The sequence below is a fragment of the Megachile rotundata genome, chromosome 9 (genome assembly GCF_050947335.1).
Source record: "Megachile rotundata isolate GNS110a chromosome 9, iyMegRotu1, whole genome shotgun sequence".
In the NCBI taxonomy this organism is placed as follows: domain Eukaryota; kingdom Metazoa; phylum Arthropoda; class Insecta; order Hymenoptera; family Megachilidae; genus Megachile; species Megachile rotundata.
In genome coordinates, this window is record NC_134991.1 from 4,735,828 (window position 1) to 4,762,038 (window position 26,211).

Below are 26,211 nucleotides of genomic sequence, written 5' to 3' on the forward strand. Positions count from 1 at the left end.
TTTTCTATTTTTAAGACAGTATAAGAGAAGTGTTTTTATTATATGTATTATTTTTCCTGACACGTTAAATTTGGTTAACTCTTTAACTCTATTATAATTTGTATGCATAATATATCATTCTACCTCAAGTAAAATTTTATATTTATTTATTTCTAATTTGTTTAAACGTGAATTCGTTCTTTGATTGTTAACTATTAATCACCTAACATGTACAGATTTTCGAATATTCTTACTTACCTGTAAAAAGAACCTGTGAAAAAAAGCTGTAAACATCTTTTGACACAGTTATTGTACAACAAATTTTTAATTTATACATGCTCACTGAATGATTATTAAAGTATACATGTGCTAGATGGATATAATCACGCGAACCAAAAAATGTAATAAAGAATACAGGAAGTTATAAATAGTAATAAAAGTATCTCTTTTAAACTTTATCATGTTCATTTCTGCGAATGTATAAAACATTTTAAAATACTAGAGAATTTCGCAATTATTATAGAAATTTACATTTTGTTATAAAGAAAAATCAAGATTCAAATACATTCCGTTAACAATATATGTATGTTAGCATAAACATAGGAGAAACTATATTTATAAATTAATATATTTGGAAACTTGAACGTTTGGAAATTTATAAATTTGATCAATTGGGAGTTTGTAAATTTATAAATACGGTAAGTTAGGAATTTGCAAATTTAAAAATTAAAAAATTCACAAGTACAAAAACAAAAATATCTCAAAAACTGTCAGATCTATCAATTTAATAGTATGAAAGCTTGGAAATCTAGAATTTCAGATACATGAACAAATCTTAAACGTGCCACTGATATATGCATAAATTTTCCTGGCACACCCCTACATAAATGCAGAAATGTTCAATATTAAATGGCTGCAAAGTTCGTTCGCGTGAATAACATAAAGAAATGTCGCTGTTAGGGAATCAAAGTTCAGATTTCTTTCTAGTAGTATAACGTTCGGTTCTCCCAGCCACAACTTGTACCGATCGAAACTTAAAGGAGACAAAGCATACTCCGATTGTTCGACGACGTGGTAGGCCAACTACGTTTTGGTGTACTTACTTCTTTGATGGTGGCAGCACATGGGGCACAAGGTGGGGGTACTTCAAACGCTTAAAAGGCCTTCCAACGTCCTTGTGACATGCAGTTCTCGAATAGAACGTAATACCACGCTGTTCAAGTAGTTAAAGTAGCTGAAAAGTGCGGCAGAAATTTTATTCGGTTTTTCCGCGATACGATTACTCTAATAATAATCGAGATACCAGTGTTACGTCGAAAGAGAGAGCTTACATTCAAGAAGTCATCGGATTTACGCATTTTAGTGAAGAGAAGTGACTTTCGAAAGAGGAGTTTAACACCGAATTCAGTGAGCCAGTGAATAAACCAAGTGATTATTCAGCCAATAGTTTCAAGTTCACTCTGAAGTAGCAACAAGTCCGAAGAAATGAAAAAAGGAAGAGCTTTTAAGATATTTGCGACGTTTCTTTTGCTGGTCTTCTTCGTGTCGCCGTCCTCCACTTGGGCCCTTACTACGTTTGGAAAAACCAACCCCCAAACTCAGAACCAAAATCCTCCACCACCGCCTACGCCAGGTTTGTTGCAATAATTTCCGCATTCACATAACCTTCTATTATAAACAATATCCATTAACGAATCAAGCAGTTTTGTTATTTTGTATACAATTACGTTTAAAAAGTACAGTATTTACCATAATCAATGCTTGGGCGATAGTTTATCTATCACCTTCGAACTTTAACTGATTTTTCACAAGGTCAGAGAAAAGGTACTTGATAGAAATAAGTGTTTTCTTAGAAACTGAATGTACATGAGGTTTGGGAGAAACGGGTTAACTTTCATCTGGGATTTTTTAAACATAATATTTATTGTAGATTTTGATACACTGTTGGAGAACATTTTATTTTTGTAAATGTGTAAATGTAATAAAGACTGGTAATTTAGTAAAATTCTTTTAATTTTTTGTTAAATATAATAATCTTTCTTGCTATTTTACTAATGTGTATTAAAGTTTAGTATATGAGAGTTTAATTCTCGTATGGATAAACTAGGGTACACATTTCTATGTCGTTTTTCAACTTTTTAAATTCTGAAAACATCACAAAACTACATAGATTTATATTTTCAGGATACTGTGTTAATTCATGTGACATACAAATCTATAAAAAGAGATTTAAATATCAGAGTATTTAACGAAGTATTTGATGAAGAGATTTAGAAATGGTTTAGAACAGATTTAGAACAGATTTATGAAATATTTTGTACATAAAGGAATCTAACGTCCATATAAAGTAATATGATAAAATTTAATTAATAAAAATTTAACTCTTCCTACTTAAGGTTTGACAAATTATTTCGCTGTAAATTGCTTATATTGAATTGTAGTTAATTGTTTTCACCAAAAATTAACATTATAACATTCCAAAGGTTTGATCACATAAAATGTCATGATTAAGGAACAGAATTTAGTAACACAATGACAGTACGAAATAACAAACCAATTCAAAATATCAATGTATACATAAGAGAAAAATAAAAGATAATATACATAAGAATTTGTTGCAATTTCAGTGGGAAAGGCTCGGGAATGTAAATTAGAATCTGATTGCGCTGGTATTCAAAACACAACATGTATGGCAGACACTAGAGATGGAAGAACGCGTTGTCTATGCGGTGACTATTCGGCGCCCCTTAATGGCGCGTGTACCAATAAATACAAAGGTAACGAATCATTCTAGAAATTACATTTTACACGTATGCAACCATAAATTATCGATTTTTAAACGCTGACAAGGACTGCGCAGTCCAGTCAAAGAGCAAACTTTTTATAATGTTTCAAACATTTTGCAACTTCAGGAAAATGGAACCAAATTCGGACTTAAATTTTTATATTCTTATCTGAAAGAGAAGGACAAACGAACATTGAATAACATTAATATTGCACTAGTGATATATAGTTGAAAAATATAAAGAAATTAAAAACTAGAATTTGAAAATTAACCCCTTGCCATACTTTCAGTCTCACTCGAGATGCACTTACAAATCAAATGTGAACAAATACTCAAACTTTTAATACTCTTCAACCTGAAATTTATGTCCAACCATAATTAATGATCGCTGAATATAAAATACTCACAACATTTTAATTTTCTTTGTTTGTTTTAACATTATAGCTAAGAATAGTTAGTTTTGACTGACGCAAATAGATTGTACGGCAAGGAGTTAAGCGATTCTCTGCTTAATAATTAGAGATTTAATTTATTTTGTGGCGATTACGTGTCCATTTTCATTGCAGTAGTTGACACGTTAGGGGTTTACGATACCCTAGAGATCTCAAAGTGATAAGGTTTCCTTCTGAACTATGAAATATGAATGATGGTTTTTCCCTAAAGTATAAAACAATCGTTTTCTTCTAAAGTATAAAGTATAACCCAGAATGGATTCCTTCGAAAATCTAAAACGTAAAATAAAGATAGCAAAAATATTTTTATAAGTCTTTCAAATATTAAAATATGAAAAACGGAATAAAATAGTGGCGCAGAAGGTAAACTGGAAGGATTCTGTATTTGATGCTGGCTTTGCGGAGAAATCCGTAAAAGCTGGAATTATTATTTAAGACGAATAACGTTTAATTAAATTTGCTAGGAAAGTACCTGAGGATTTTACGATAGCCTTTTCAGTTTTTCTTTAGTTTATACTTTTATCCTGAATTTTATAGTCAAACATTAAGTTCTCTTTTGTTCGCCTTCTTATTCCTATGATTTCCCAGTTTAACAAAAGTTTATTTCATTAGTATTTTTGATTCTCAGGTACTTCGAAAGTAGAATTAATGTAAATATTAGAAGTATATACTCTTCTCATTTTAGTGGGTTGTAACAAATTTAATACATGTCTTTGTGTGTAATTGAATAATGGTTTAATTGAATAATGTAGGTTTAAATTAAACTAACTTTTAGAAGACGAAAATATTTGTGGTGATTAAAAAAATTGATGTTACAATCTAACAGATAATTGCAATTTTTATGGCTTGCGATACAGAAAACAATATCAAATACAGTACTCTGCTATCTGAATTTCTGCGCCGCCATTTTCTATCTCTCTTCGTGTTGGGTTATTTAGTTTCAGACGCGTTTCATAATTCTTGCAAATTTTATACCTTATGATATCAAATATTGTAAGCAATTATAAACCTTGTAATATCAGATATTCAAAACAATTAAAAACCCTGTAATTTCAAATATTATGAGCAATTAGAAGCCTTATAATATCAAATATTAAAGGCAATTATAAATCCTATAATGTCTTGTATTAAATACTATAAATAATTATAAATGCTTAAAATATCCTTCTTCATATTAATAACAAATGTTTTAACTTCAATTTCTCTAGTTACCATTTAAATATGTCGATTTTTCTCATAAATTTTAATAAAAATATAATAAGACAAATGTAGAAAAGAAGATGTAGGCTGTAATTCTTAAACGTACAATCATTAGTTTGTGTTGAATTTGTTTTTATTATACAGGTGGTTTTATTTGACAAAACGAAAACAAATTCAACAAATATAAAGTTCTATAATAATTATAATTTAGCACGCTATTTTTAAATCTTTTTCTTTAAACTTGCAACCAGTTGTATAAACTGCATTGTTAACCTAAGAAATCTTAGCGTATAAAGCAAAGAAATTTCATAGTACAACTCTTTTCTAGATTATTCTATTAGCATTTTTGCATTATCTAAAATACATTTGTAACTTTACAAAATTGAAACAGTTGCAAAACCGTGTAAATTATAACTTGAAATGTAAACTGTTCACGTACTTTTGAAAGTACATATTATAATTTTGCACAATTATTACTTCTGCTATCTTCTGTAATTATGCAAAGTTTGAACGAAATTGGTCTTCCAAAGGTCATGCACGTCTCTTATAAAGCAAACGTTCATCTACCTACATATCTATCCATAAATCATGGAATGCCTTACCGTTTTAGGATAAATTTGCGCCACATTGCAGATTTAGTTATTTCATCCGCCATGTTTGCAATACTTCTGTTACTGTTAGAAAATGTGAAACTTATTTAAAACAGTTACAACGAAGTTTAGAGTTTAAAATGATATGACAGATATTCCATTCATCAACTCCACTGAGAAATTTTATTATTGACTTGATAAAAGTATATGAAATTCTACATAAAACACATGTATGGATATTTTTAGAAATAATCTAGATAATAATACGGAAAATAATGATCGTGGACCTGCAAAAATTAATTCCGATCGGCATTTCAAAATGGAAAATTTAACCATCGATAATAAATTAAACACAATATTCAATATATTTCTAAATATGGAAGCGGAGTTTAGTGTAAAGAATAAATAATCATTTCATTCGATATTTTTGGTGTTTGACAACAATTTGATATGTTCGCTATTGTTATCCTAATATTGTAAATACATTGTTATCCTTTAAATTTGTTTCATTTGTTTTATATCTTTTAAAACCAATGACAATCAAACTGTCGTATAATCTAAAAAATAATGTACAGTGCGAATAGTATGAAAATCAGAATGATTATACGATAACTTGACAGTTTTTGTATCCAGAAATGTATTTTAATGAATTATGTTGTATTTGAAGAAATTTATCAGAAATATACAATTTGACTGGTTATAGTTAATTTTTTCTGATTTGTACTGCTAGATGTCAAGTTTCTTCAAGGTCAATTCGTCTTCCTTGAATATTGTATTGTAATTACTGAAAAAAATTGAATAAAGCTTAACAAGATGATTTTGAACCTCAAAATCAGCTAAAACCATAGAAAGATAATTTTATTACATATTTTGGATATTCTTGTTGTTAAAAGAAAAAAAAGAAATTGATTTTTTAACTACCTACTTCTGTTAAATCCATGATTATTAACGATAAGAAAATGCATGCTTTTAATTACGTAAAATCTAAGATGTTGACTACCGCAGCAGAAATGGACACGTATAATGTGGCATGCTACGGTAAATTTATCTCTATCTGACAAGAAAATGCACGGAAGTCGATAATTATGTATTGTAACAATAATTTTTCCCACATGCTTATAAATAACCTTGACTGCAACTATGATATTGTTCAGTGCGATTCGATTATCAGGTATCGCGTGGATGTAAACAATAATTTGAGGAATAATATGTAGAACTTCATAAAAATATCAATGAATTTAGAATATGGAATTTTAGATATTCTTTTCACATTCTGTCAACATGCAAATTTGAATAAATTGAAAAATTAAATGATCAAAAATTTTGTTATAAATTTTATTTTGACCAATCTGTTTACATCTTGTTACTGTACATAAAAAACTATAAAACTTTCGCTACAAAGATTTTCATGTACTTTCATTGATTTTCAAGATAGTACTTGAAACTTCGAAAGGTGATTTCATCCCTTAAAAGAATATACAATATATTCTTCAATTTTGCTTGCTTCACGAATGTACTAAGCTTTATCAAAACTGAAAGAGGACACTTGCGTGCTTTTCCTTGCGAAAAGAATATAGATTATTATCGTAATCGAATATACATAGATCTATAATGACATATGATTTTGATAATGGATTTAATCTGTTACATAAAATTCTTAAAATAATGCTTCCATTTACCTGCTATTTATAGAAAACATGTATAGGATCGTTGCATTACTAATAGGATGATATTTATTTAGGAACATTTAATCAGTCTTCAAACAAACATACTTTTATTGTTGAAATTATATCTTTAGTTAATCTAACTACTGGTTGGTATTTTTGCAAATTTTTAAATTTCAAAAAATTGTATGTATAATTTTTATACTAGTTCTTATGTTTACAAAATAAACAGCCACATTACGATTTATATACGTATAAAATATTAATATACATTTTTGCAATAGTTTTCAATTGCAAATCCTGAAATACTCAAATTCTGAATACAGTTTTAATGAAACCGACTGCACAAACACTTTTTTTGAGCTTTTATAGTAACTATTTAAAATATAAATACTTAGTACAATGATATTAATATTACATAAACTTTCCTTTAATTATAAACAAATCATTAAATCAAATAAAGTAATAAAGACATTTGTACACAATAGTTGCACTGATCATAGTATTATTTATCTGTCTACTGAGAAGTGGACATATATAACACATTTTGCATTCTTAATTATTAATAAGATACAAATAGCTTATTTTTGCATTTAAACATTCAATTTAACAGTAATATAAATCAAAGTTCGTTTTCGTTTCTTCCGTTTTGACTAAGTACGAAATGTTGGTCTTCAGTAACCTCATGATAATCGGCACAATAATTTTAGACCTTTCACTCCTAATTTTAAAAGTCATCTATTTATTTGCATGCTTAGTTTTAATCGATTATCCATTACGTATATTATATTTCATACGTTTGGTTCACGATTGACCCTGTACCGTTTGAGAAATAACTAATAAATTCTAAATATCACTTCACGTAAAATTTGGATCAATTAACATTGTATCCAAAATCCTTATATACACTTTATTTTTAATCGATATTAATAAAATATCTAAAACCAATATACATAGACATTTTAGATATTTTGTTTGGAACATTATTTGATGCCCGTAGAAGGGAATATCACGTGCACTTTATTTTCATCTTGAAGAAAACTCCAGTTGAGGTTTTAGAAAAGGAAATTGAATATTTTCTGCACACTATCAACTACTGCCATTTGCATATACCCACGTGTTGGTACTAGCACTATGGTTATCTATGCAAATTGGAAAGCTTTAAGAATATCACCGCAGCTAACCGTGTACTATAACGTTTTTTCTGAAATACACTCGCCGTTTCATAAAGTGTACGGAAAAATCAATATATTATTTAGTACACGAATCGCTTCAACGTTCCTGCTAATGGTGCAATGTATCCGAATTTGTTAATGTCAACGATATTAAGTATTCAAATCTCTTATTCAAAAATCGTCGGACTAATAGCAAAGGTGTATAATTAAATATACATTAAAGTACAGTTTCGTTTTATTTTGCTGAAAGATCAAATTTGCATTAAAGACACAATTTATTCTTATTAATGTTTATACGATTCATTTACAAAATTTTAATATTTTATAATTACATTATAAATAGAAGTATAATTTTTAAGTAATTTATGTACGGCTAAAACATTTTTGTAACTTGAAAACACAGTGAATTTTTAAATGTTGAGTATAGATGAATGAATAATAGATTGTTTTAAATACGATAGAAAATTTTAAGATGTTTACAGTATTGTCAGTAATATTGAATCATCAATTTTGAAACATAAAGAGATTGATATAATTTGTTAATGACTTTAATGTAAATTGGCTAATTCTCAAATAATTATACACATTTTACACGTTGAATGTCACTGTACAAATTAACGTTTATAGTGTTACGTTCCGAACAGGAATCTTTTTCAAAATTTCCTTTGTAGTTCTGACCGACCGGATGTGTATCGATAATGCGTATTGCATTCTGGGAACACCCTGATCGAACGCAGTAACAGTCTTTCAATGTTTATTAGATAGACTATCTTTTGGCGACTAAACTATGATTGTTAATATAACACATTCCTTCCTTGAAATCAACGTGGTCCCACGGCTAAAATCTTAGATCATTTCATTTCTCCTAACCGCCGAATATAAACGGAAGTCACACTCGTGTGGTTCGATAACGCCAAGCGTTCTAGAATGTTCCTCAAAGGCCCACGACGCAATATAAAATTGTAATAGAAATTGTCTTTGCAACACTACAAAATTATATAAATTACTCATAGTATTTCTTTATACCGTTATTATGAATACGCACACGTCAATCAGTTCCACAATAGTTACAGTACCGAGCGCGATTTAACTTTAATAATTGTAAAACGAAATAGATAATGTTTCATTCTAAATTTTTATAATGTATACAGATTAACATTTTATATTATATTGGTTATGCATGTAAAATTATTCGATAGCTAATTAACAATCCGTAGCTCAAGAGTAAAGGAAAGAACTATATAGAAAGAGAGAAAGATAAGAGCTGGACAAGGGAGGAACACATGCACCCACCATCACCACCTAGTTAACGAATCACGGTCTCTTACGCATTGGCCTCGTAGCCTAATTCGTTAGGCGCATATCAATGCAACATAAACAATTTCGGACTAGGCCCACTCTGGTCTTCTCCGAGAGATGCAAGTTGCGACACTCTTCGGTGTATAATCGCGAGGTGCGTGTCGAGGGTCCGTGAAGTGGCTTAGAGACGAGTTTGTTCTAGAATTTGTTAAAGTGCAAAATTCAGACAAAGACTCTATCTTCACGTAAAACTTTCGCGTTATATAATCACATTAAATTTTCAATTCAATTAATTATTCTATTTTTCTATTTAATTATATTCGATTCTATTCTTTTTAATTTTTAAATTATAATTTTATTTTATAGTTTAATTGAATTTCACAATTAGTTAATTCAAAATTATCATTGGTGGAGCGCTTTCATGTGTGTGTGTGTTCTTCCCAGGAACCAGGCGTAGTTGGCATTTCACATTTTGCAAGAGGTTGATTAATTCTAAATTTATACAAGTACAGACATTTTGGTGAGTTGTTTCCTTTATTCTTCCAGCTATTTTATGAATTTTTCGGCAAGTAGATCCAGTAGTTAATTATTTAACTTTGGGATTTCCCTCACTGGATTGTAAAATTATTTTGTATTTGAATATTTGTTTCTCCTTCAAATCTTCGAATTGCGCGTCTCGGATATTTACAATATTTTTGTTCAGTTCATTGTGATTCACATTATATTATATACGCTACCATTCTAATCTCTCCATATTTTATAAAATATAATCTTTTGTATCTTTTAATTATTTTGAATTACATTTCTCTTATTGCCTCCGTCATCTCCTATAATCATTGCGATCTTGTGAAAGGGCCCGTATGGGACTAGCGTATCTCCGGATCCACAAAACATTAAGTCCCGTTAACAATTAATATTGTTAGGGCAACAAATCTTCGAGGCTTTATACGCGCGCTTCCCGCACGTAACAATAGCCAGACACTTTACTAAAAACAAGCACTCAATTTTTCAACTTCAATTCTTAATTTTTTACTCTATATCATTGATTTAATGTTAAAGGCATTAAAAAGTGTATTTCATTCTCGTTTAAACATTTAATATAATTAAACTTATAACGTCGACACTGGTAATCATAGTAATCAACATAATAATATTAATATTTAATTTTTGTCACAAAAATTAATAAGAAAATTCTCTGACAACTAGCATTAATTAAAAACGTTAATAAAAAACGATACATAAATTAAAGATGAGTATCGTGTAAATAAAAATACAATACGTTTCTCGAATAGCAATTCTTACGAATCTATATTTGAGCTGAAGGTGCTAATGATGATTGAAGTGTCGAGAACATAACTCATAGCTTTCTTTAAATCCCACTTTGTGATAATTTTAGATTGGCAACCAGCAATTTCACATTAAGGACTTTACAGAGTGATTTGTACAGTAATTTTTCAATTTCAAGTATCAAATTGAAATACTATTAGTACTACGTTACCAAATGTTATAAAACCGTTTACAGAAATGACCAAAGACTACTATTTTGATATATTATTTTGACTACTATTTTATACTGTAATTATCTATTAAATGTTAAGATACACGCTGTATATTATATTATTTTGAACAATAGCATTATTATATTATTTTTAATAGCAGCATTATTATATTATTTTATCAGTAGCAGTATTTTACTACATATTTATATTTTTACGGAATGTCTATTTAGTTTTAAGAAAAGCTGTAGATTTAATTCAGACGAGGTCAAATTCACCCCTACCGCGATAGTCAAGGATAAAAAGTATTGATGAAACGTTTATGTCGTAATTTTCATTGAATTTTAAGCTTTGAATTGATGTATCTAAAATAAATAATATTTATTGATACTTGTATACATATATCATTAAATCATGTCAGTTTATCGATGTTTCGTAACAAATTATCTTAAATTAATACTTTCAAAAGAGTATGAAAGTTTGGCAAAATGTGATTTATAAGTTTATAAATGTCAGATGCCGAAGAAAGATTGACTTAGAAATTTACTTGTTCGATTTGATTACAGGGTTGCCGTAAATAATTTCTCTTCCTTCTAGAACATAGAATTTTAGATAATTTCAGGTAAAATTGCACACTCCGGCAGAAGTTGAAAATTGATCGACCGTTAAAAGTCATGTCGAGAACACATTTGCGTGAAATTGCGTGTTCGTGTGAAATTAAAACGCACAGAGTTTTTGCGATATCACAATTCAACAAATTATAACTTTTTCTGATTTTAGTAAGTTTCAATAAGCGTAACATAAATTTTCAGAAGTTATTGCAACTTACCAAATTGAACAACGTAATAAAATACATTTGCTTTATCCTAGTAATAAAGCACAATAATATCTAGAGAACATAAAATTGTGAGAGCAAGAGTGTGATAGAATTTATAATATATTAACTTTAAACTAATGTTTTAACAACAGAATCTAATTAAGTAGCATTGTACAAAGTTCCAATTGATTTGCCCAAATTATACTTCTAAGTAAGAAAATGAAAGGTGGGAAACAAGTATGCAGTATTGATGTAAAATATACGCAGTTCAGTTTAAAGATGTGAGAATGATGACATCATTTTCAAAGATGAAATGCATACAATGTGAAACATCCAGCAATATTTACTTGTATTTAACAGAATGCTTTAAAGCATTTTAAGAATATGACTTAAAACTGCATGAGGCAACTTTTATATTTCATACTAATACAAAATTAAAGAACCTACCGCACGAAATATGAATCATTTCTTTTGTTATTTCTTTTGGAGCTACTTCTTTTCTAGAAGTATCCCATCGACTATTTTGACAATGCTGTAAAAATCATGAGACCACCATTGTTAGGCTGTTATTTCTTTTTAGATATTCTTAAAACAGCATCGTTTTTCGACTGGTCACAGTGATCCATTATAAATATCTTTTCCTAACTGTCTTTTCCTTATATCTTTTCCTAACAAACATATTCCAGATATTATAATTTTTATTATACCTATACCATTTATTTAGATTTTGCCATAATACCTTATCATATTTTGTATAAAACAAAAATATCATCTATTTGCACAAATAAATTGTTTTTCTAGGTTAATACGATAATATATTATAAATAACTAACGTATATTTTATACTTTGTAGCTTTACATACACCCTGTAACGATGACTCTGAATGCGTTGATGGTGCACACTGCGTACAACGGAACACGACTATGTCTGGAAAACGTTGTTATTGTCAGGAAGGGTATTACGAAGACTATCCTTTGGCATGCAACGGTAAATCATATTAATTATATGTAAACCTTTAGTACATTAAAATTAAATATAATTGAATCAAACGTTTATTTTGACTAGATCCTAACTGAAATTTCGATTTATACCGATCTAAATTTTCTAAAGATAAATTAAATATTCGGTCAATTGATAAACCTAGATTTTAAAATCTAGATAAATAAGCCAATAAAAAGATTTTTTCGGAACCTCATTTTCGAGGCAATTAACTTACAAATTTAAGTTAACGAAAGTAAATCATGAACATATCTATTTATGTATAATCTGAGACTGAAGTGATTATATTGGAAACTCTCAGGGTCTCAACGAGTTTGAACATTGATGCATGTAACTATAAATATATTATTTTAAAAAATGCTTAACACTTTATAAGTTTCATACGTGTATATTAATGTATGTATAGATATATACATGTATGTATGATTATGTAAAATTTCTAATGGCAATAAATTCTTTTTTCAGGTAGTGCATCCCTCACCTGTACAGTTCACATAGTTCTCTTAGTTGTTTTAAGTCTTTGTACACAGAACTTAAGTTTCCTGTAAATCCTTTGAAATTTCAAAACATTACTCCGAGAAACGTTAATTCCGAAGCTACACGTGTTAATTTTTTCTGTATATACATAAATCAACCAACAGCATGATACTGTGTAGTATCAAGAATTAATTTTACATCCAACGTAATACAAGTAATTGCAATAATAATGTAATTTTTAAGTCAATAAAGTCAATCATATTCTATAATTATACTTAAAAATTATATTTGAAATACAAAAAATTATTTATAAACAAAATAATTTACTATATATATTATATAAAGTTTTTAGATACAAAAACAATACATATATGTACGTAATTTACTGCATTATGTGCTTTGATTCATAATTGTCTCATTATTTTACTTTTGTGCTTACTTTAGATAATGCTTCAATTTATTCATTTATTTGTTGAGAACAAACTGTAGTTTTGCTAATTCAGTTGTGAATTAAAGTATAGAACGTTTCTACTTCTACTACATATATATAAATTTTATTATATTACAAGTTATAATTATTTGTGACATAATACCAAAATATCAGTTAGACCATAATGAGACTATTTATTTCAATGTATAACAAGAACGTAACTATATAGAACATTACATAATACATTTTATCATTTGAATTTAAATGAATGATTAATATTTTATTTGTGAGTCATACCATACGACGATTTTGCAAAATAGTTTTTAGGACATTGAATCACAGTTTCAATTTACATATTGTATGCTAATTTCAAAATTATGAAAACTCCTCATTTTTTCAGTATATATAAAGCTTTACATAATTGTAATGAAAAATTAGTTGTGAAAAATATTAGATACAATACAAGACGTATTACTACCTTTAGTACCTCAAAAATATATAAAGAATATTTATATATATATGTATTAATATGTATATTAATATGTATACATATACAAACCTAATTTTTATTTTATATTTATTTGCAAAAATTTAGCCACTCAATTTGGTTTTAGTTCTTATATAACAAATTCTTATTCAATACATAAAAATACGATAACAAAGTATAGAAATATTACTAATATTAATATATTAGAATCTTTTTGTTAGCCACATAAACAAATTGTTTCACTTTTCGATCTTAATCATAAACTATATTGCACATTCTAGTTCAACAGTTCACATATACATAACAGACAAATGCGAAGTTCTTATATGCCAATGATGCCTTAAATATCAATATGACTGTATAAGAGTATATATTTATCAATTAATTATTAAATATCAATAATTTATACGAATACAGATTTATCAAATTAAATCTAATAGTAGCATTCATTTTAATTACTTAATAATAATGTAATAGTAAACTATTAACATATTAGTAACATATTTGTATTACACATAAGTGACTTTTATTATGCATAAATGAAAATCATGAAAGGTGAATAAATAGAAAATGTCAGATATTGTATTTATCAATCCTTTAATTTATTACCATTATTTCTTCTGAAGAACTAATTGTGTTATGGTGTTCCCACATTGTCCTCCAAAACGAAATGTATCAGAAGGAAGCACATTACGGATGACAAAATCTACAATATTTCGAAATCTATTAATGTTATCCGTATTATTATTTGTAGTATTAAGTGTAGGAATTAAGCGAAATCTTATAAAATTACAAAATGTATTAGTACTATTCCAACCACTATCAAATGAAATAAATGTAAATAAAAAATAATTTCATTTCATTTTACGCACATTATATGTTAATTGATAATTGAAACAAAATTGTATTGTACATAGTATGAAACGATTTTATATTTGCAAAGACAATCTGCGGATATGTATAATACGATTATTTTGATATAAGAACAAAATTATTTTAGAGATTATCAGCTGTGGTAAAGTAGAACAAGGCAAGTGAAAATTTTAGGGATAGAAAGCATGAAAAAAATCTTTGAACCAAAAAAGACGGCAAGAAATGAGTTAAACAAATGGTAATGAAAACAGTATTTCTTCGAAATTGTATTTTTTTTTATCTAAGTATTTTTAACTAAAAAACTAACTATACAAAATTATTATAAATTTGTTATTCTAAATAATATCATATATTATTTTTCGTTATACAACATTGACATTCTGTATCTTTTAATAAAATTAATTATTTTTCTTCAGTTAAGAAGATTGCATGTATGTACTTACATATGCATGAATGTACAAATACATATATCTATACTATAAATTGTAAATTTTAAAGCTTCTAATTATATCTACTATTACTGTGCCCAACTAGAAAAATTGGTAATAAATAATAGTATGTATCATCTGTAGTGCATTCAGTATTCCTGACTTTTAAGTTGCTTGCTGCAATTTAATCAAAAAGATCATTTTATAAATGTTGCTGTCAATTAAACTGAATAACTTATATAGTCTACATGACACATTATTTTAAAAAATGGGAGGAATAGTACTATTTTGTCCTAATGTTTGTATACTAGTGCTATATGTAACTTTCACTTACTATATTATCCAACTATCTGTAATATATTAATCCTGTGAGGCTCTACCCAATAATACAGTGAAATCTTCATCTATGATTTTCTAAAGAATTTGCTGATGTAAATGCTAAATTGAGGGGAAACTCCTAGATATACATATGATTTAAAATTGAAATATTCAAAATCAAATGAAATAAGCAATTAATAAAAAAAACAATTATTTAAGGAATACCTGATTAAGGTTTCACTGGATATTATATGATGCAATATATTTATATTTAACTCCATTAATGATTTCTTAATTGCAGATGTTGAATTTATATCAATAATTTAAAAGAAACTGTAGACATGTTCAGTGCCACTTTAGCTAATTATAATAATTTATAGAGCCACAAAGGATTAAAAAATATAATTTTTGCTTAAATTGATAATATAATTTTTGCTTACAGTTTTCAAAATGTTTTTCTATTTCTTCTTTAGTCCAATTACATGAAGTTAGAACTAGATAACCAGCAGGTTGCAGAATTTTATACACATTTTCTATATACTTTTGTCGTTTTGTTGCAGGATCCTCTGGATGCAAACTAATTGCATCATAAGTTCCTTTATCGTGTGCTAACTTAAAATCTGTTGGTAATTCAGAGTTCTCTAAATTCAATATATCACAGACTCTTAAGTCAACCGACAGATTGTTTTCTTTTAATATTTCTGCAGCTAAGTCAATTGCTTTTTGAGAATAATCTACACCCATCAAATTCTTAAAATCTACTTTTGCAAGTTCAACTAATGTCATTCCATTTCCACATCCTATATCAATTATTTTATCATCTTTGTGAAGTTTCATTTGCGTATTAATCCAACTGAAATTATAAACAAAGAATTAATAAAGGTTATATTTAGGAAGTATATTTTTATACTATATATTAGGTGCGCCAAAAAGTTTAGTTCATTTTATGGTCTTGAGATTTTCTTTCCTTTGATACGATACAAGATTATAAATACTTACTAATAGATTACAAAACTGCTATCAGCATGTGTTGTACAAAATAACAACATTATGTTTAATTAGTTGACATCTCTCAAATAATATTGGGACAAACATATCAGTTAATAAGATCTATTTATGCCATTGTATTATCCACAAGTTTTACTTGTATCTCTAAGAAGATGTGAATATAAAAAGTCACAAATTAGCTAATAACTTGAACATTTTTGGGATACAAAATTTAAGATTAAGACTTAAAAGCTTAATTGAAAAAATCAGTTTTAACTTGAAAGGTGATACATAAACATTTGAATGTTTCTGAATACATATCTAATTACATCTACCAATTATGATTTGTGTTTAAATATTGATACTAGATACCATTGGTATCGATTATATATATTTTGTACTTATGAACAGAATTTTTTGGCAAATCTAATATTTTTATAACAAGTTATTTATACGAAGAGTAATTTTATATGTTTAAAAGTGTACATTTACTGACATAAATAAGGTCTAAAACATTACTAAACCTATGATATGCATTCATTTTAAGCAAATAAATAAAAATTCTTATTTTTCGGCTTTGAAAATTTGAAAATACCACCCCTTAACAATGATACAATTTTTAACTTTTGCGACACACTAAAGATAGCACCAGTGGTCTTATTGTTTATGTGTGCGTTTAATAATATTTTTCGGGAATTATTTGAATGACATACCGTACAATTTTTAGTGAATTATTTCTGCCAAACCATATTTCGCCTGTGTCCCCGTGATCCTTAAAATTATCAAATTCTTCCGAGTATATCCTTTCCCAACTGTAATACAATAGTGACGATATAAAGTAATGCTTATCGGGCATTTCGTATTTACGTGTACGGTATGTAATACTTACTAATCAAGTGTACCTAAATCTGATGGACCAAGTTCTTCAGTATCTTGATCTGCCATAATCTTAATACAAAAATTTCTTTAATTTTATGAGAAGTATTGTCAACTGTTTTCTGCGTATAACATTTACTTACGAATGTATTTGTATGCAATTAGTAATAAACACTACAATATGTTTAGGAAATTTCTATGAATGCAAAACGTGTTATCATATTATGACCGTATTATTTTCCATACATAACCTTACTTTTAAATCTAACCTCCAAATCATACTATCATTAAACTTTCCGTCATCGTGATAGTGCATAAACTCAACCTTGTGTAGTCTTGTGCACTTATTAAATAAGCAGCCGTTTGCTACGCTCATTATTAATTTCAAAGTGATAGTTTGGTAAAAATGACAACAAGTTTATTGAACGTAGTGCAATTTGGTAAGTAAATATTATATTTAACATATTTTGCGCTTTTGGTGCTTGTACAGTTTGCTATAAAACTATAAAAGTTTAAACATACTTATATTCTTGATTGCAAGTATAATATTAAATTAAGAGTTAAATTAGAGAATATTGTTTTTATTTTGTACTGTAATATGAAATATATTTTTTTAACAGAATGTTTAGTTATATTTATTATTAATTTTGTAGTAACGTTGTAAGATGTTTATAATGTTATTGAAGTTTGCTCAAAATAAAATTATTATTCTTTAAGATTTTTAATGAATTCAGTATGGATACTCAAAGTGTCAATATAAATTCTGAACATTTTGATTATTATTTAATTGCTTTCTTTTACTCATTAATAATAACATTAATTTCAATCGAATTCATATCCATTTCTTTTTATGGTTTTGTTGTGTACACATAACTGATTTCAGAATTTTAGAGTTCTACTAAACATAATAATGAAGAAAAATAAATGAAATGAAAAGCTTTACTAGAACACAACTATTTATAATTTGATTCTAAGTTGTAATATGTAATGTATTCTATGCTGTATCCGTTTGTATGATAGTGTGCATATATAAAATATTATCAGTTAAATTTTATTTTCTTCAGTAAATTTATTATTTTTATTCAAATAACTGATATATATTTTCTGTTGTGATTTAGCAAGACATTGTGAAAAATCTTCCATTTCCTTTTGGCGCCAATTTTCTGTGGCAACAAACTTAAAACAAATAAATAATAATGCCAAGCCAAAAACAGGTATTTTAATGTTAAATATGGGTGGACCTGGTAGTCTTGAAGAAGTTCATGAATACTTATTACGCATAATGACTGATCGTGATATGATTCAGCTTCCATTTCAAAGGTTTAATTGCTATGATGAAATTAATTTATATTAAAAAAACATATATACTCTTTTATAATATAAATATACATTACAGTCGATTAGGTCCATGGATAGCACAGTCTCGTACTCCTAAGATACAAAAAAAATATGCAGAAATTGGTGGTAAATCTCCTATTTTGGAATGGACAAATAAACAGGGTAAACTTTTGTGTGAGAAATTGGATAAGGTTTCACCAGAAACTGCGCCTCATAAACATTACGTTGCTTTTCGTTATGCAAATCCTCTTACTGAAAGTACACTTCAGCAAATAGAGCAGTAAGAATGTAGATGTATTTCTGAATTTGAATAATAGTAAAATAATAGTAAAATTAGAATGGTTAGTAAATGTGACAGATACTTTTGTCGTACATATCATGTATATTTTCATTTCAGAGATGGCATTGAACATACAGTATTATTTTCTCAGTATCCACAATATTCTTGTGCTACAAGTGGGTCAAGTTTTATTGAGATATATAAATATTATGCACAGAGGTAGTTATCTTTTAATATTATTGCAATAAAAACTTTTATATGTTTCATATATCTTTATGTCGAATTAGATAAATTTCATGCATGTTTTAATTTATTTGATATTAAATAATTACAAATTATTTTTAAATCTTATAACAAAATAATTGTTAAACTATAAAAAATAATTAATTTATCATGGTCTTGTACATTTTAAAACATTATGCATTTGTTAGCAGTTTGTCATTATTTACACTTTTTGAATATATACATATTAGAAATAATAGGATGTTAAAATAGTACAGAATAAGATACTGAACTGTTATAAAAAATTACTACTTTACATTTAACTATTAATAATTTGCAGACAGCTTCCAAGTAATATGAAATGGAGTATAATAGATAGGTGGGCAACGCACCCATTGCTGATACGGACAATTACTGAAAGAATTAAGGAAGAATTAATTAAGTTTCCTGAAGATATCAGGAACGATGTTATAATTTTATTTTCTGCTCATTCACTTCCGTTAAAGGTTACTTTTCAACATTGCAAATAAATGAATATTTTAATATAATTTATAGTAAAAATCTTAAAAGTTCGTGTTTTCTGTTGTTTAATTTTAGGCAGTATGTCGAGGAGATCCTTATGCGCCCGAAGTTGCTAGCACTGTTGCCCTAGTAATGGAACAATTACAATATTGTAATCCGTATAAATTAGTATGGCAATCGAAGGTATTGAACTTATTTTATTAAGTATATGCTTTATTTATAATTTTTTGCATTTGATAAATGATTATGAATTTCATAAGAAATGGTATACAGTATAATTTTTGTAATGTGATTAATTGAATTATTCAGATTAGTGCCCCAAATTAAATTATCAGAAAACTTAATTGTCAAAAAAAGTGTTCTATAGAAATGCAAATATTTTGTGATGGATATGTAGGTAAAAACACTGAAAAAAGATTTTAACATTAACATTAGTTTGTGTTACTAGATTTAAATATTTACAGTCCTCTACTGCCCTTTTATGGGCGCAAAATATTTTTTATAAGTTTTAATTGCAGGAACATAGTTATGTTATATTCTTGCTTTCATAAAGCACAATATGGATATCAGTAATTGATACAAATAACTACATATATATAGGTATACCTTAATAAATGATATAGATAAATAGATAAAGATATCACTCATAGAGATATATCAATTGCATTTTCAATTCTTGGAAGTTTCCTATATTTTCCAAGTAATTGGAAAATCCTATTTTCTGAGTATTTTGAGTATTGATATTTTTGGTAAGATTAGATCATTGATAAATTAATAAGTTGGATAAAACCTTTTCATTCAATTTAAAACGTTTTTAGTTTAATTTAAATTAAAACAATGATCAAGATATTTTATATGAAGAACACAAATTTTGTTTTAGTAATATTTAAAATTTTGTTAAAAAAATAGCAAACTTTTGAAATCGGGAATGTTTATAATAGAAGATTAAAAAGATTTATTTCACCATGGGTTAATTATGTCTTTTCTATGGCAAATTCAATAATTTGCGATATGTAACAGTCTTACTCAATATTTCTCAAGATTCGGAACACGTTTGACTATAAAAAAAAATTTCTGAATACTAAAATCAGTAAAGTTACGCAATTAACAATGAAAATATGGCATTAACATGTCTTAATGAAAGATGATAGATTACTGGCTACAAAAAAATACTAATTAAAAATAATTATTATTCTCGTGAAAATTTCAATCGTAATTTCAATTTCGATACTATAGGTTAAGTTTATCGGCTGTTGATAATTTTACAGAGCAGTTGCAATGAATTAGTGGAATACAAACAAAAATTTGTATTATTTTATTATTTCGATTAACAATTACTGATATGATATCGTTGATTTCATATGAAAATGTTCATTTTAGTGTATCAGTTTCTATATAGAACGTAATTTAGATATCTGACAAACTTAATCTGATTAACTTTCGTCTATAGTTTGAAATTTGGAGACTGAGTCTTGCTAGTAAACTAATCAGTAAAGATGAATTTATAATTACACTTAACTTTGGGGCTTTCGGATATTGAGCTGTGTCTAGTAGAGTTTATATAAGCATCTATGTGTATACATGTATAGAACACAGTACATGCAATATCAGTTTCATCACGTTATTTAAATCTCCGAAGAAATTAATTGTAATATTTTTTCTGTATATGTAAAATGTTATATATTTAAATCCAACAATTTTATCATTCTTTTTCAAGTAAAATTGCATTTCTCTTTTAAATGAATCGACTCTTTGGAACATTTTTTATAAAAATAATAATAATAATATTTCGTTATAATTTTTATGAAATTAACAATTCGCAAGGCATTTTAAATCAGAAAATGGGGTGTTTGTACTTTTAAGTGCAACATTTTTTTTTACATAAATCGAATCTTTTTGTGTGAGTTTTAAAGTATATTATCAAAGAACTTAACAATTGGTGAAATATCAAAAATTTGTTTATAAAATATCTCATTTCCGAATTTATAATACCTCATGTATTTGTCTTTTAACTTTTAATTTATAATCTATGTGAAAACATCCGTAGTTCCATTTGAAAAGTGATATGCACTGTTTTTGCAAAAAATGAATGTTCTACACGCAATATCCTTTGAACTATTCATGTATTTCGTCTAATACTTTTTTTTAATTTTTCCGACAGAAGGGTTATACCCGGTACAACCGTGTATACTAGTACGGCCCCAAATTCAACAAGTTGTTACAACTGGTTTGTAATACCACGAGAAAAATTTTTGTCAGTACTAACATTCTGTAATACAATTTTTTAAATTCAATCAGTATTTTTTGAGCCTACTATGCGCACAAATTTTCGAACATTTACTCGAATATTAATTGCACATATGTAATTTTACATTTTTGAATAAATAAATATTGATTACCAATATTACTTGTTATGCTATAAAATAATAAATATGGAGATTGTAATTTTGAAATATTTAAAATATAAAAATTTCAAAATTACAATCCTCATATTTATTAGTTTATAATAAAACAAGTAATATTGGTAATCAATATTTATTCATTCAGAAACGTAAAATTACATTTGGTATTTAGAAATTTGGAAATATTGAAACCTAAAAATGTAATAATTTAGATGTTTAGAAACTAAAATATTTATAAATGTAGCAGTTTAAAATTTTCAAATTTTTAAATTAAAAAATATTTTTTCCCTTTCAGACACAATTAATAATCACTTATATAAATTACATTGATATTACAAAACACCTTTTTACGTTTATCGCCAAAATGTGATGTCATTGTATGAAACTACTCTTTTAAGTGTACCAATTCTATGTGCTTTTGGCTTTTAAAGGATTTTACGATCGTACTATGTATCACAGTAGAAGTAGCGGTAACATATAATATTCTTCCAACCACCAGTTTCAGTGGAAATATCGTTGAACTAACTTTAATGCTTTGTAGTACATGTTCCACAAACTGTCCTTAAAATATTAATTTTAAAAGTGTTAAGATCTATTACTTTTGTCGTACTTTTTATTTTGTTTATTTATAAGGATCAATAATTGCTTCTTTCTTTCAGATATTCCACATATCAAATGGCTAAAGCTTTTTATTATATTTTAATGTTAAAAGTAATTTGTATTTAGGTTGGTCCAGTACCTTGGTTGGCGCCCTTTACCGATGACGCCATAAAAGCTTACGTCGAGCAAGGAAAAAAGCATTTTTTGTTAGTACCAGTAGCATTTGTTAATGAACATATTGAAACTCTTCACGAACTGGATATTGAATATTGCAAAGAACTAGCAGAACAAGTAAGTGTTAATGATTTAATTCTTAACTGTTACAGCGAAATCTAAATACAGTTTGAAGAATTTAAAAAAGCTTACCATGATGGTCTGATGGAATGTTTTCAGAGATTTAATTATATATTTGCCAAATTATATGATTACTTAACTAAACATTAGTAGAATACTTGCAAAGGATGAACTCTAATTGACTGATTGTGAGTTTTTGCACTTTTGCTGGTAGTATACAAGTCTTTGATGCATGTTGTATATTGAGTATAGGTTTTCCATAATTCTTATGAATTGCATAGATATAAACCCAATATAAATATAAACAAAATAATAGTAAAGTATTATGTATAATATTGTTACGGATAGAACTGGCCAATTGAGGCATTTCAGAGCATGGAATGAAAATTTAAAGATAAACATAAGATTGAATGAATTTAGCGGGGTTTTCGGGGACGACTGGTCAAAAGCAGCAGGCATGGCGAGTTTCCATGCCTCGAAGCCCTACGTGCACGGGGAAACCTGTGGCCGTATTCGTCGAACACCATGAGTGTCTCGGCATGAAAAACACCATCGTAGCACCGGGGGTAACCAATCCGCCCGGGAGTGGTGGTGCTCACCAAAACACCGAGGGCCACTCCGCTCGGGAGAGGTGAGAACCCGGGCGGGGGCGAGCTTGCTTGCCCTGCGCTCCGGCTAGCTGTCTGCGGGATCGGTCGCACTCGAAGACGATAGATAATTAATTTTTCTAAGAAATGTACACGTGCGTGGTGCACGTGGCAATGGCACGTGGCAAAAGTGGCACGTGGCACATGCTCTGAAATTCCGAGAAAAATGCCAATTAAAAGTATTTGATCCACCGCGAAATGCCGGCGAACCCAGGTGCGTACTTCGGCAGAAAAGAAAGACACTCTTCGGCGACGTCTCCTGATGCGTAATTTTCGAGAAACGAGTACAAAGGCGCGGACCGCTCCGTTTGACGGCGGGTACCGGCAAGTGCCGGCGCGACATCGGTATCGGCGCGCGGCGTGGCGGCGCGGCGGCTCGGCCGCAAAGGGCGGGCGGCATCGCGAGGATCGGTCGTAGAGGGATGACCGCGAAGCCAAGGTCGACGGAGGGCACGTGGCAGATTTCGAAGAAATCGGGTGGTTGCTAGGAGACGTCGTAGGGGAGTGAAACGTATAAAATAAGCGAGGGCACCGGGCCCGCACTTCACTTCGATTCATTCTCTTATATTTGTTGCTACGCGCTTCTTTCTTTATATTTGTTGTTACGAGGCTTCACTTATAACTTGTCACTACGGGACATACTTGTTGTCATTACGGACTTTACTTGTATTTTGCAAAGACTTTCGTTGCGGGATCAAGTATTTCGGCTTTGATTGTAATATTGATGTCACTCGCAGATTAAATTATAATACGTGTGTTATATAATAATTGAAATAAACTGTGCGTATTCACCGTCGGAAAAATTGAGTTGTTCTGATACAAATATACAGGATGTTACCTGTAACGCCACTCACGATTTTTCTCCCACTTGCAGCCACTTAACGAAAAAAAGTTTAGAACAATTTTTGCAGGATATGAAGTGCACAATAGATATTAGTAAAGCAAATTCTGAGAACGGTTTGTTCTCTTGGCAAAGTCAAGGTCACCTTGGGTTTTTTTAAATAGGAACATACACTTTTTTTATTCATAGCTTTAGAGGGCATCGAGACGAATTCAAAACATATATTACAAGATATTTTTATTAACATATCACTCATTTTACAGAAGTGGGAATGTGAAGTACTTAGCTTTTGACTTTGGTAGTGTAACTATTATTTGGCTCCAAAGAGATTACTGAATGTGAACACGCGACTGAATGTAAGAAAAATACACTTTATTTAATTACATGTTCTAAATGCCGCCTTCCATCGCGTAATATTCCGGTCTTTTACTTCACATTTTCACTTCTGTAAATTGAGTAATATGTTAATAAAAATATCTTGTAATATATGTTTTGAATTCATGTAATATATGTCTCGATGCCCTCTAAAGCTATGAATTAAAAAAAATGTATGTTCCTATTTAAAAAACCCAAAATGACCTTAACTTTACCAAGAGAACAAACTGTTTTCAAAATTTGCTTTACTAGTATCTATTGTGCACTTCATACCCTGCAAATATTGTTCTAAACATTTTTTTCGTAAGGTGGCTACAAGTGGGAGAAAAATCTTGAGTAGCATTACAGGTAACACCCTGTATACAGTCTCACTTAACAATTTATCAAAGCTATGAATTCTGTCAAGATCCAATTATCACATATTTAGTTTATGGGCCTTAATTTCACAGTAAAATTGGATGATTTGCAATTTCAGTAATTTGTTTGAATCACAATTATGATTATAATTTTCTATTATACTAAAGATGTGCACATAGAGAAGTAGAAAACTATTAAAATTCGGTCATCTATTTCTACTTAACTTATGAAATAGTAAATATGGTACAAAGTTTATAATCTGTATCAAAAGATCTTTGTTACAAACCATCGTGATCCTAGGATTTTTGAGTGGAACTGTATATCATCAAAATTTTCGTAAACTTGTATCGTATCATCTTACAAAAGCTCGTTAAAATAGACGTCGAACAATTAAGGTTTCTCCTTTGTTAGAATCATCTGTTATCACATAAGGTATTCCGGGACCTTACTATAGTAAGCAAGGGTTAAATTTAAAAACTATTATAGAATTTCTTACTTTTTCATTTTAGCTCGGCATCGACAAGATAAGAAGAGCTGCAGCACCAAATGATCATCCAATATTTATAGATGCTTTGACAGATATTGTTAATTCTCATCTCAAATCGAATAAACCAATAAGCCATATGTTCTTAACACGTTGCCCGCATTGCACAAGTCAAAATTGTGTTGATAGTAAAAACTGGTTCGCACAAGTGTGTAAAAAATAAGAAAATGGAAAATATAGAAAAAGACGCTTAAAGTGCACTGTATTATTTATACATTAGTATAAAGAGTTACATAAAAGGCTGTTAATTTTGTTAAATATCTGCAGTAAATAAAAATAAACATTGTTATAATAATTCTATAATATAATATTTTCAATAAAATATCAAGATTTCTTGAAAAATTTCTAGTTATTTTCCTTTTGCGCCCTCCCTTTCATTTACCAGCACAAAATATATTAAACTGAAATACATTTTCTAAAATTATTAAGTAAACCATTATCAAAAAATATAATAAG

The 26,211-nt window shown here is 28.4% G+C and overlaps 4 protein-coding genes across 8 annotated transcripts in view; 3 read left to right on the forward strand and 1 right to left on the reverse strand.

The window, feature by feature from the left end:
• Positions 1 to 1,077: 1,077 nt before the first annotated feature.
• sosie (oogenesis-related protein sosie) lies at positions 1,078 to 14,293 on the forward strand. Its single transcript, XM_012292406.2, has 4 exons — positions 1,078 to 1,612; positions 2,607 to 2,756; positions 12,311 to 12,445; positions 12,923 to 14,293. Exons 1-4 carry the CDS (start codon positions 1,465 to 1,467, stop codon positions 13,003 to 13,005), a joined length of 516 nt encoding a protein of 171 aa, XP_012147796.1. The 5' UTR covers positions 1,078 to 1,464; the 3' UTR covers positions 13,006 to 14,293.
• A 138-nt stretch (positions 14,294 to 14,431) lies between these two features.
• Positions 14,432 to 17,616, reverse strand: LOC100877140 (EEF1A lysine methyltransferase 2). 4 transcript variants are annotated; one of them, XM_076535810.1, is made up of 5 exons: positions 17,477 to 17,616; positions 17,347 to 17,405; positions 17,171 to 17,269; positions 15,911 to 16,323; positions 15,002 to 15,329 (listed from the first exon to the last, which is right to left on the reverse strand). In XM_076535810.1, exons 2-5 carry the CDS (start codon positions 17,400 to 17,402, stop codon positions 15,226 to 15,228), a joined length of 672 nt encoding a protein of 223 aa, XP_076391925.1. In that variant the 5' UTR covers positions 17,403 to 17,405; positions 17,477 to 17,616; the 3' UTR covers positions 15,002 to 15,225. The 4 variants fall into 4 exon arrangements, with proteins under 4 accessions (XP_003706433.1, XP_076391926.1, XP_076391925.1 ...); XM_003706385.3 differs by lacking the exon at positions 15,002 to 15,329 and adding an exon at positions 14,432 to 14,557 and having other exon boundaries at positions 17,347 to 17,487; XM_076535811.1 differs by lacking the exons at positions 17,347 to 17,405; positions 17,477 to 17,616 and adding an exon at positions 16,470 to 16,622 and having other exon boundaries at positions 14,994 to 15,329; positions 17,171 to 17,264.
• The window catches only part of Invadolysin (leishmanolysin-like peptidase, invadolysin), a 417,041-nt gene continuing 408,022 nt past the window's right edge, over positions 17,193 to 26,211 (forward strand). The window contains exon 1 of the mRNA XM_003706340.3: positions 17,193 to 17,331. The gene's annotated coding sequence lies outside the window, so the exon portion shown is untranslated. The remainder of the gene's footprint in view (positions 17,332 to 26,211) is intronic.
• FeCH (ferrochelatase, mitochondrial) lies at positions 17,631 to 26,097 on the forward strand. Of its 2 annotated transcripts, none has more exons than XM_003706339.3 (8): positions 17,631 to 17,773; positions 18,452 to 18,653; positions 18,730 to 18,951; positions 19,069 to 19,170; positions 19,514 to 19,679; positions 19,771 to 19,878; positions 22,824 to 22,988; positions 25,721 to 26,097. In XM_003706339.3, exons 1-8 carry the CDS (start codon positions 17,740 to 17,742, stop codon positions 25,916 to 25,918), a joined length of 1,197 nt encoding a protein of 398 aa, XP_003706387.1. In that variant the 5' UTR covers positions 17,631 to 17,739; the 3' UTR covers positions 25,919 to 26,097. The 2 variants fall into 2 exon arrangements, with proteins under 2 accessions (XP_003706387.1, XP_076391923.1); XM_076535808.1 differs by having other exon boundaries at positions 25,698 to 25,950.

Excerpts from the sequence above, each read along its gene's own strand:
- LOC100877140 (XM_076535810.1), bottom strand. The coding sequence starts at position 17,402 with ATGGCAGATCAAGATACTGAAGAACTTGGTCCATCAGATTTAGGTACA. Across the intron at positions 17,270-17,346 it reads GATTTAGGTACACTTGATTA|TTGGGAAAGGATATACTCGG; the intron begins GTAAGTATTACA and ends ATTGTATTACAG. Across the intron at positions 16,324-17,170 it reads AATTCACTAAAAATTGTACG|TTGGATTAATACGCAAATGA; the intron begins GTATGTCATTCA and ends TTATAATTTCAG.
- FeCH (XM_003706339.3), top strand. The coding sequence starts at position 17,740 with ATGACAACAAGTTTATTGAACGTAGTGCAATTTG. Across the intron at positions 19,171-19,513 it reads TATAAATATTATGCACAGAG|ACAGCTTCCAAGTAATATGA; the intron begins GTAGTTATCTTT and ends AATAATTTGCAG. Across the intron at positions 19,680-19,770 it reads CTCATTCACTTCCGTTAAAG|GCAGTATGTCGAGGAGATCC; the intron begins GTTACTTTTCAA and ends GTTTAATTTTAG.
- sosie (XM_012292406.2), top strand. The coding sequence starts at position 1,465 with ATGAAAAAAGGAAGAGCTTTTAAGATATTTGCGACGTTTCTTTTGCTG. Across the intron at positions 1,613-2,606 it reads TCCACCACCGCCTACGCCAG|TGGGAAAGGCTCGGGAATGT; the intron begins GTTTGTTGCAAT and ends TTGCAATTTCAG. Across the intron at positions 12,446-12,922 it reads CTATCCTTTGGCATGCAACG|GTAGTGCATCCCTCACCTGT; the intron begins GTAAATCATATT and ends TTCTTTTTTCAG.